Here is a 10,993-nt window from a genome sequence, read left to right as displayed (position 1 = left end):
CATGGGAGTAGATATTGATATTGGCTTCATTTTGTGAACATGGAGGATGCTGATTGTTGGACAACTTTTATTTGGATTATAAAAATTTTAAATCCTATGGTTATGGTTTCTAAAGAGTATTATATTGTTGTGTCAGTGGTATGGCTATTAAAATTGGTGTGCATTTCAATGGCTTGATTTCTATGCTCTCTCGTTTGCTATGGTATCCATGTGGTTGCAACAATAGTTTGTTTCTATTAGTAGCTCAATGACCAATTCAACGTCTTTTTAGCGAGCCAAGTAGTATGAGTTTTGTAGTGATTTTTTATATCCGCACCATTCATTTGAAAATGCTTTATTTGCAATAGTCATTTTTAAACTTTTTTAGTCTTCTTTAAAATATGATGCATGTGTATGCAGGAAAAGACATCAAAGGCTCACAAAGGGCAAGCAAGAAGAGACTTCAAAAATTTGGACCCAAAACAAGAAGATGGTATCTCAAAGTGATGACTAATGAATTTTTATTTGGATAGAATTAACCAACCCTTGATAATACAACAACACTTTCAGGAACTATACCAACATAATGGAGTTTTGATATTGACTTTTTTTTCTTTATTATTTCTTTATAAAGTCTTAGTAGATAAGCATCTAGCTAATGTAATCAAAACTATTTTATAGAGCTTAAACTAATGGCGCTTAGTCCTTGCTTGGCTAGTTAATCAAATGCATTAAGGGAAGTTAAAGGTCATGATTAGGTCCCCATCCTTACTTTAACCCAATCTTAATCAAGCACACATTGAGATCCCAAATGATCAGTGAGATTAGGTGGTTAATTCGCCTCAAACGGGACTCATTAATCGACCACTATGCAAGAAGTGGAAACTTAATCAAGCGAATATTTTTCGTTCAAATTTAGCTACAATTGAGCGCACTAGTCCTCATTTGACACTAAAATTAGCTAAAATTTATCCGAAATTAAAACCAATTAAGAGTCTAATAATTCACTTACTTGTAACCCCAATCAATTGCTAATTCTATCCTTAATTCAAGCTTTCATCGCATGCCAAGTTGACCATAAAGAGTAAATTAAACGCTCATCAGGCAAAGTTAAGGTTGCTAGTTAAGCAACTAGGCCAATTGTGTACAACAATTAAACATTTATTAATAAATGATCATTGTTTTTCCTAGGCTAGGTACACTAGCCCACTCCAATGGGAGCTTTAAAAAATGGCAATGGGACCTCTTCTTAGCCTAATGCAATGGCTACACAACACACTCCACCTCACCAAGACAAGCAATGAAGGGGCCACAACCTTGAGACAAATGGGAGTGTTTTGCATAATAGCACATAGCATAGCTCTACAAAATTGACTTTTATACAATGGCTTGTGTTCACACTTTGCCCGGCTAAGACTTAAAAATAGTCCTTCGCTCTTTAATCTAGTCCCCGTTTTTTAAAACAAACTTTTTTTCTAACCAGGAAAAAAGGACAACCTTCAAGACCAACCGTTTTTTATTTTTTTTCAAAAAGCACAAATTAATCGGTTTTATAACTAAAACCTAAAAATTTTGAATATTTAAATTCAAACTAACCACAATTACAACTGGTTTTTCTCAATTTCAGCCATGAAAAACATTTGAATCTTTAAATTCAAGGCTAACCACAATTACAACTGGTTAGCACAAATTAATCGGTTTTAGAACTAAGACCTAAAAATTTTGAATCTTTAAATTCAAAACTAACCACAATTACAACTGGTTTTCCTCAATTTCAGCCTAGAAAAACATTTGAATCTTTAAGTTCAAGGCTAACCACAATTACAACTGTTTTTTCTCAATTTGAGCCGTGAAAATCACAATAAAGGACTTCCCAATTTGAGCCGTGATTACAGTAAAGGATGGTTTTTTTTTCCTGACACTATAGACTAGTCCTTGCCTAGTAGCTAACTGAAACTAAAGACATGGACACACATTCCTATTCTCTATTAAGCACAAGAAGAGGCCGCTTTATAATTTTAATGCCTTGTACAGATGATAAGAGAGATGATTACTATGGGCACTTGCAAAAGATGTTGTGGCCACTTTAGCCCAAGTGGTTAACACACACATACCCCAAGGCGCTCTTGTAGAATATGAGCACAATGAGAGCAAAGGTCAAAGAAGAGAAGGAAATCATGTAGGATGATGAGGTCCTTGAAGGAAAATCTACATGTGATGGAGGAGAGGCTAAGGAACATGCATGTGGAGAGAAGATTGTGTATGTTGCAGAGTCAATGAAGAGAACATGTGGTGTATACACACCACATGTGGTATTGCAGAGTCAATGAAGAGAACATGTGGTGTGTATACGTTGGGTTTCATGGATACGTTGAAGGAGAAAGCAACATGGAGGTTGGGTCCAAACTCGGTGAAAGTCTTCTTGTGCAAAGCAAAGCAAGCGAGGCTGTGTGAGGAGACTTCCCATTGGATGGTATGAGTCTCTCCTACAACACCTCAGAAGGCCCTTGCTTGAAAGGAGCTTTGGCCAGGGTTTGTAGACTCCAAGCACACTGGAAGGAGAAAATTTACTAGGGATTAAGGTCGTGTTAGATGTGATTGAGCATTTTTAAGTTCAATTCTAATGCCACTCTTAGGCAGACAATGGCATGATTCCAATGGGTCAAACATCTCACTATGTCAGTGGACAACAACACAGGAGTGGGACTTGAACTCGGGGTCTCTTAGTGAGGAAACCAATGTATAAACCCATACACAACCCCTCCAGACCAGAGACCCCAGGAGTGGGACTTGAACTCTAGGTCTGTTCATGAAAAGCCCGATATGTAAACCACTACTCAGTTAAACCCTAGGATCTCTTGGGGAGAGAGAGAGATGAAGATGCATCTTTACAAGTCACATCGACAATGATGATGATGATAAATGTTTGGACAAGTCAGCATACACCAGCATTCCACAGGGCCGGGAGGGGGTGGGGAGAGAGAGAGAGAGAGACGTTTGAAATTATGTCCCTCGTGCAGGTGGTTTAGCAGACATTGAAAGTCAACAAATGAGACCCCAAAAGCAAACACATCATTTGATGAGGACTAGAAACAACATTACATTGTTGCTTATATACATGAAGAAAAGACTACTTTGATTCCCGCAGCTGCAGGAATCAAGAAACAGCTACTTTGCTTCCCAGAGCTGCGGAATTGACTGACCATAGCAGGTCCAACTGATAATCGTCTGCCACCCTTCAACTATGACACACTAGCATCACATGTAACCCAAGTGTCATAAGATGGCACTTGAGTCTCTACCGAGTAGTGCTTGCTGCCGATATATTGCCTTGACCTTTCTTTCCATGTATACATCCCTGTACTCTTGCAATCCCTGCACCATTGTAGTCTCTACACATCATCCACAAAACAACTCTTTGCAAGCCTGAGTCAGATGTAAGAGAACAGTTAAAACCCCTCTAAACATGCTCATGGATGCAGATCCTCAGACTAATGTGCCTAATAGTGAAGACAGTGGAATTACTTTCCTGCATAAACACGGCAGGAGACGACATGCACCACCCAACCTCGGCGTCTGTTGGCACAAAAGAAAAGCTTAATGCCTTGATTCTTCCTAAAGATCCGATGGTGGCACATTGCAACCAAATCTTATTCTTCCTGTTACTATAGCAACAAAGTTCACACATGGAAAGGAGATCATGACACACATACTAACCACATGCCTGTAAATGCAGCTTGGGAATCTGTTCCGAGGGCTGAGAAAATTTGCTGTTTGTGAGGCTGATCTTCCAACATTCAAGCGCCTCTGATACCAAACACTTGAAACAAAAAGACCTCAGTTGTCGGGGAATGCCTCATCCAAAAGATAGTCAGAGATGTTAAGCTGTTCTGGGTTTTGCACCAAGTTATCAGGAGTTATGAAGCTCAGGCCTTCAAGGGCATTGAAGTTGTGTCCAGAAAATGCTTCTCCACTCATCTCTGTTGGTGTGCAAGAAGACGGTTCATGAGGCACGTTTGTAGAGCTCACATCATCAGGTATCTCAATATGTGCGGCTGCACGCTGGCCTTCACGACAAGTGTCTGCTGTCTTCACAGGGCTGTAGTTGAGCTGATTTTCTCGCATCCTCAAGTCAGCTGCTACATCAGGTCTGATATCATGTGTGCCACCTGGATTGATTTTCCACTGGCTTCTAAAACTTCCAATTTGCGAGCTATGAGACCTCAGGCTCATCTCATCTTCCAGCTTCACCCCTTCGAAACCACTGGCAGCAAGGTTACCCAGAGGATTAGGCAACGATTGCCAAGCAGGTGAATCATTCTTCTGTCCTGGAAGGTAAAAGCTAAAATCAAGGGATGACTGTCTGTGCAGGCCACCACCTTGAGAGGTTGATAAGAGATGTGGGTCTACAAGTTTGAGTCCACCAAGGACTTGGGCGCTATTGGCACTTCCTTGCTTCTGTTGCCGAGAGGCATTCAGATGAGCAAGTGACTTCATGGTGCCTGCATCGATACTTTGCCCTCCTGTATTTGAACCTGCTAACCCCGCACCAAGATTCAGGCCTTTGACAACAGGAGTTAAACTGGAATATTTTCCTGCAGTCAGTACGTGCATGGTTCCACCAGACATCCCGTCTTCTGAAGCCTGGAACGAAGCAACTGGGCAGGGTCCCGGCAAAACCCCACTCAGCCGCTTCAGATACAGTCTGTATTTCTGCACACATGCATACAACACAATAAAGGTCCTGTCCATATGACCAATCAATGATGGCAAAAATCTAGCCTTGATGGATCCAAACCTGCAAGTGACTCGCAACATTTTCCCGTGTCAGACCTGGAACATTCATTATATCAAGTAACTTCTTTGGTACAGCTTCTGCGATCACAGATCCGTCTTTAAAACACACACCATTTGAACATCACAGTACAACTCAGCACTAGCCATGGAGGACAGCATTAACAGAGATGTACTCCCATTCCCATGTGACCATGCCCTTACCATAGTTCATGCTTGCACACACCACCACCACCCCGCCCCCTCTTCTCAAAAACACCCCCCCCCCCCCCACCCCCTCCTTTCAGGTTCACATTATGACTCAGTACTACACAACCACCCTTAGTCAGATGATGATGGAAGATGGAGGACAGCATCTCCCCCCAATGCACTCCTGTTCCCATATGACCATTGCTTTAATGTAGCTCACGCACGCACATGTGTGCAAGTGCACCCACCATTTGAAGTTCACATTACAGCTAAGTACTAGACAACCACCCTAGCCATCGTGACATGCAGATGGGAGATGGAGGATGGCATCTTCCATGACGGCTAAGTACTAGACAACCACCCTAGACAAAGTCACATGCAGTCGGGAGATGGAGGATGGCATCTTCCATGACCCACTCCCATTGCCATGTGACCATGCCCTTTAATGTAGTTCATCATGAAAACCTTGACATCTAGACTATACTCATGTAAGTGCCTAATTAATCTATACCTTTTTAAAAAATTAAACAAAAACCAAAAGTAAAATCAACATGTATCTGCCATTCAATACAAACCTTTAAAAAAACTAAGACATTCCAGAAATAAAATCAACACAACCAACGAGACAGTTATTCAAAAGGAAGTCTTACTCTCCACCCCAAGCTGATTCACTGCATTAACGAACTGCTGATGCAAATGAACTGACCAATTCACTCGCACTTTCTTAAGGCTGCTGATATCGTCTACCAGGTCTGGGACCAGTTCATTGGCTTCTTTGCGCTTCTTAGAGGAGTGCTCCGGCAACTCGCCTGCTCTCTTGCTTTCATTACAAGATCCCACACTAGGTGAATCTGTCCCCTTTCGACGAATCACATGCTGCCAAATGTTCCTCAGCTCCTCCATCCTAACTGGCTTGATGAGGTAGTCACAAGCACCGTGAGTTATACCTTTCATAATGACACTAGTGTCACCTCCGTAGACATCACTGCAAGTTTTTGGAGCTCTGTTAGACTTAATGCCATAAGTGAAGTATTTGGAGTCAAATGTCTGCAGACAATCACTAACACTCTCTCCTGATACCATCATACCCTATATCTTAAAATCAACAAACTAAAAAAGCATATCAAGCATGAGCATATGTACATACATACACGTGTGTGTGTGTCTATACGTCTACACATATCTATATACATGTGTGCATGTGTTCCTCTCTCTCTCTCTCTCTCTCTCTCACTCTCTCTCTCTCTCTCTACGCGCATGCATGTGTACACACGTGCTGTCACATGCGGAAGCTCTGGGAGTCTTCTTTCAGCCCTAAGTACTGCATAGGAACTCTTGATGCAAGAACAATCAACATAGACAGAGAGAAGAGAGAGAGAGAGAGATGGTTGTGTATTCAATATATTCATATAGTACAAAAAGGTACATCAATCTGGCCACCTTAGCAACCCCAAAAGTCTATCTAATGACCAATCTCCATAGGGGAGAGAGATATTCTACAATAAGCAAGGATGTGCCTTTTATAGGCCTTTGGAACATTTAATGACCTGGCAGACTGCTGGTCCGCCAGGTCCTTTGGACAAATAAAGCCCAAGCTGCCGACTACCAATAAGGCTCTCCACACCTGGCCAACTTCATACCTGTCCACTTGGGTCTATTCTTGTGCCTAACAAGACCCTAATCATGTCTAAAATTGTGTTTATATGCTGCCCAAATCAAATATAGCCTGGGACTAAGCATGTCCATATCCCCTTCTGCTAAACTTGATGACAGGATTCCAACCTTTGACCCTGGATGATTGTCATCATCCCCTATCTCCACATATGTTCTCCCATACCTGTCATCCTTCCCTTCGTGGTAATCTTTTGACTGAAAAACTTGCCATAGGTCTCTAAGTCCACTCCAAATTTGATGTAGAGATCTGTCACCCTTGGCTCCGCCACTTGGATGAACTTCATCCCTTGGAGTGCTCCATAAAAGCTTTTGGGGCAGCCCCAACTGGCCACCAACTCTCATGAAACCCTCCCCTTGAGTCTGCCTAACACCAACCAGCTTCTAGGGGTCTTGACACATGCTGCATTTTGCCCTATGCACTCTTTCTAGGACATCAACAACACTTAGCATAGCTGAGTCTGATGCTGATAGAATGTTGCTTGGTCACCACACCACCAAAAGATCAAGACATAGGCGATGGCTTCCTCCATGTGCGATGCAGTAAGGGTGGGTGGGACATGGGCAGCAACAATATCTCTGAATCAGCATAAAGCTCTAATACCAATGTCACATGCAGAAGCTCTTGGGAGTCTTCTTTCAGCCCTAAGCACTGCATAGGAACTCTTGACGCATGTTGCGTGTCTCTCCTTGGACCTGTGCACTTCTTATGGGACACCAACAACACTTAGCATAGTTGAGCCTGATGCTGATATAATGTTGGGCACACAAACCTTGCAAGTAATCCACCTCTAACGGAATACTTTTCTCTCATCAGCACTCATCAGAGTATCCACAACACTCAGATCTTGTGGGCTCCATTTGGCCTAGATCAATTGCCAAATTCGACCAAAATGGGAATCATGTTGGTAACACCCTCTGAGAGAGAGATAGAAGTCAGCCATTATCTTAGTAAAAGAGATAGCATTGACCTTGGGATCCTACTAAGGGCATCAACAACCTGATTGGTTGCCCCCTTACAGCAACCGATCTCAAAGTCAACCTCCTCCATGAGGTCAACCCATCTGGTCTTCCGACCCCTCAGGTTGGGTTGATCACAAATTTCTAGTTAAGACAAGGGTAATATTAAGGTTGGTCCAAATTCAATCTAAACCAAGACGGAGCAAAGAACATGCCTATACCTCAACGAGTAGTGATCCGTTCAAACTACAAATCAAGATCCATACAAATAGTGTCTCCAAATTTTCATCGCATGGTCAACAACCAGAAGCTCCTTATCCTAAGTAGGATACCTCATATGTGTCTGAAAGCTTCTTGCTATGGGTCTCCCATCCTGGAACAAGACAACACCTATTGCATAATCACTAGCATCCGTTTCAATCACAAAAGGTTTACTAGAATCCACAATTTGCAACATAGGCGTTGAGGTGACTAGCTCCTTCAATGCTCTAAAACATTGATCCAACTTAATACTCCAAACCACTGGAGGACTTAACTTGCTTATTTTCATAAAATACTTAGCACCCTAAAGACGATCTACCACGGGTAAAGGATACATATTCTGGATAGTGCATTTATTCAAGCCTTTGCAATCCACACTTTCACTACTTGAGATTGAATTACATTCACATGTAGATGATCTTAACTAATTAAAAAGATCATAAAAACAACAAAATGACTCTGAGTTTAGATCAAAAAGGGTTTTATATATATCCTTTGCTGAAGATTGAGTCGAGTTTACATCACAAAATCCACCCCGTGCGCGCGCGCGCGCGGGGGGGGGGGGGGGGGGGGGGGGGGGGGGGGGGGGGGGGCATCGCCTTGGATTACATACAGTTCACAGTCATGAACAAATGAGAGCCTATGAGAACACACCCATCAGTTGTAAGCACGTAGTAGTCTCAAGGCTTCTTCGAAATTGACTCATAAAGTCACTTATATAGGGCTCCTGTAAACCACAAGCCAAAATATAGCACGTGTCTCGTAAAAGCTACTAGCCCCGACTTAAGATGCCTAACCCCTAGGCTATGGTTAACCTAACCTGAAGGTCTTAACCCTGGTTAGCCTTGCGATATAACAGAACAGCAAGAACACATACACATTCGCGCGTACACACACAAAATGTATGTGCACAAGCATAGAAAGAAAGATCTATTAACATCTACAAAAGGCCAAAATGGCCTATGAGACCAGATAAAGACCATAGTGATCTAAGCCAAATTTGCAATCCAGAACATTAAATCAAACTAAAAAGAAAAAAACATTAAACCAAATTTGCAATCCAGAACATTAAACCAAACTAAAAAGAAAAGAAAAATCCTAGAGATCATCAATAATTACACCCCTATGAGATGGGGTAGTTCCAATAGGTGGCAAGTTTAGCGCTGATGATGAGGTTTTGTTGGTACTTGTTACCAGTGAGGAAACAACTCGTTTCGTCAGCTTGCGAAAATGTTGGATGAGACCTTTTCCATTGCGAAAAATGGCCCATTTGCCCTTTTTTGAGAGAGAGAGAGAGAGAACTTACTGATTACAGGCAAGTCTAACTCAAGTCCAATGATTTCCAACAGTTTGAATCCATCAACATCTGGCATGTAGACATCACTCAGCACAAGATCAAAGTCGTCCTGGTTATCCCTCAGCAAGTCTAATGCATGGTTTGCACGGTTACAAGTTGTTACTGCCCATCATCATAAAAAATGACATGCGAACAGGAGTTAGCAAACAGAACTTGGTCATAAGGAGGTAGACAAATGACAACTAGCTATCAATGCATCTTAATTACAATCACACAACATGGCTAATACACGCTTGATATGTTTCTAGAGCTTAATGTAAAGTGTTAGCATGTACACATGGTCAACACAGGCCAATGCATCTCACATACCCTGCATACTTGTAGTTCTGGATGCTCTCACAACAAGGCCACCTTTCTCGGACTTCTAAGGTGCATGATTTGAATCCTACATATGCCTTTCTCAAATGCGTATAGTACCATACATGGTCCATCAATACCATATGTGCTCAATGGAGTTAAGACAGTAAGCCCATAGCTACACATAACTTTACTATGTTGTCAATGAGGCTTACCCTATGGTTTTTAGAATGCAAATAATTGATGATTAGCATGTAGCAAACACGTGAGGTTAATATCAAATTAAATTACATACCTCTGTAGTTGCATTTCCTGAGCATGCTGTCCAACACCACTAAGCACAGTTGGTCGTCATCCACCACAAGCACGTGCAGGCCTACTGGGGAGAAAGCATCCAGAGAGTACTTTGAAGAGGGTACAGACAAGGGCTTCATTGTGCATGGAAACCCCGTCTTGATAAGCAGTACGGAAGTAGAAACCCTATCCGAGAAACCCTAAAATGGGTGCGCTCTGATTACCATTCCCGTAGATACACTGGGACAGCCAGGCCGTCTACCTCCAATCCGAAAACCCTAACCCTAAACCACTTTGAATTAGGATACTCTAAATAGCCAAACTGCCAAAAACCTGAAAACCCTTGACAGAACCTGAATCAGAAACCCTGAAACAGCCACATCTGAGCTCGCAGAACTAGAAAACCCTACACAGCCTGGTTTTTGTGAAATTCGACCAGGAAACGGCTTCCAAACCCTAAAATAGAGATTTCTGAATTAAAAAGCAGAAACCCTAATGCATTGATGACACACAGCAAGCCCTAGAACTGAAAGAGAGAGCGTGCCAAGTGTTATTAAATTGAATCTTTTTAATAAATTCTGAGACAATAGAATTAAAATTGATTGTTATGTCCACGTGGCACACTCAGAGTAACTGTGATGGCGCCCATGTGGCTCACTAAAAAATAACGTGGCTCTACAGTGGCTGCCGCTGTTTTAGGTGGCTGTCGCCAATGGCCACTTCCACCTCCAAAATTAGCAGCAATCACTTGTCTCTCCGAGCTTGCCGTGGGCCACCCTCATGACTAAGTCACACGGGCTTGGAGTGTTGGGATCAATGGCTGAAAAAGTTGGTGATCGCATCTAGCATCGTGCGCCGTCGGATCTGCGCTGCCACCACCAAAGTAAACTTGGACCACAAGTAAACTCGGACCAGGAGAACACCGGTCACTGGGCACTGAACAGCGGGAACACAGTCACCGTGAACTAAAGTAAACTCGGACCAGTAGTAAACTCGGACCACCATAATTGTCATTACAACGCATGCGCAAGTAAAATCTACGGTCTTTAATGGGGGATATTATGACAGTGAACTCGGAACAGAAGTAAACTCGGACCCGAAGTAAACTTGGACTCGAAGTAAACTCGGCCCATTACCTGCTATCAATTTTTAACACAGTCCATAGAGTGCATTTTTCCTTACATTTTTTGC

The 10,993-nt window shown here is 42.4% G+C and overlaps 1 protein-coding gene across 1 annotated transcript; it reads right to left on the bottom strand.

The window, feature by feature from the left end:
- Nucleotides 1–3,029: 3,029 nt before the first annotated feature.
- Nucleotides 3,030–10,353, bottom strand: LOC147610559 (uncharacterized). The gene is made up of 5 exons (XM_086786586.1): nucleotides 9,804–10,353; nucleotides 9,161–9,313; nucleotides 5,613–6,035; nucleotides 4,778–4,854; nucleotides 3,030–4,692 (listed from the first exon to the last, which is right to left on the bottom strand). Exons 1-5 carry the CDS (start codon nucleotides 9,940–9,942, stop codon nucleotides 3,817–3,819), a joined length of 1,668 nt encoding a protein of 555 aa, XP_086642712.1. The 5' UTR covers nucleotides 9,943–10,353; the 3' UTR covers nucleotides 3,030–3,816.
- Between the last annotated feature and the right edge of the window lie 640 nt (nucleotides 10,354–10,993).

The sequence above is a fragment of the Cibotium barometz genome, chromosome 49 (assembly GCF_041138505.1).
Source record: "Cibotium barometz isolate CiBa-2024 chromosome 49, ASM4113850v1, whole genome shotgun sequence".
Taxonomy (NCBI): Eukaryota; Viridiplantae; Streptophyta; class Polypodiopsida; order Cyatheales; family Cibotiaceae; genus Cibotium; species Cibotium barometz.
This window is presented reverse-complemented; position numbering and strand designations above follow the sequence as displayed.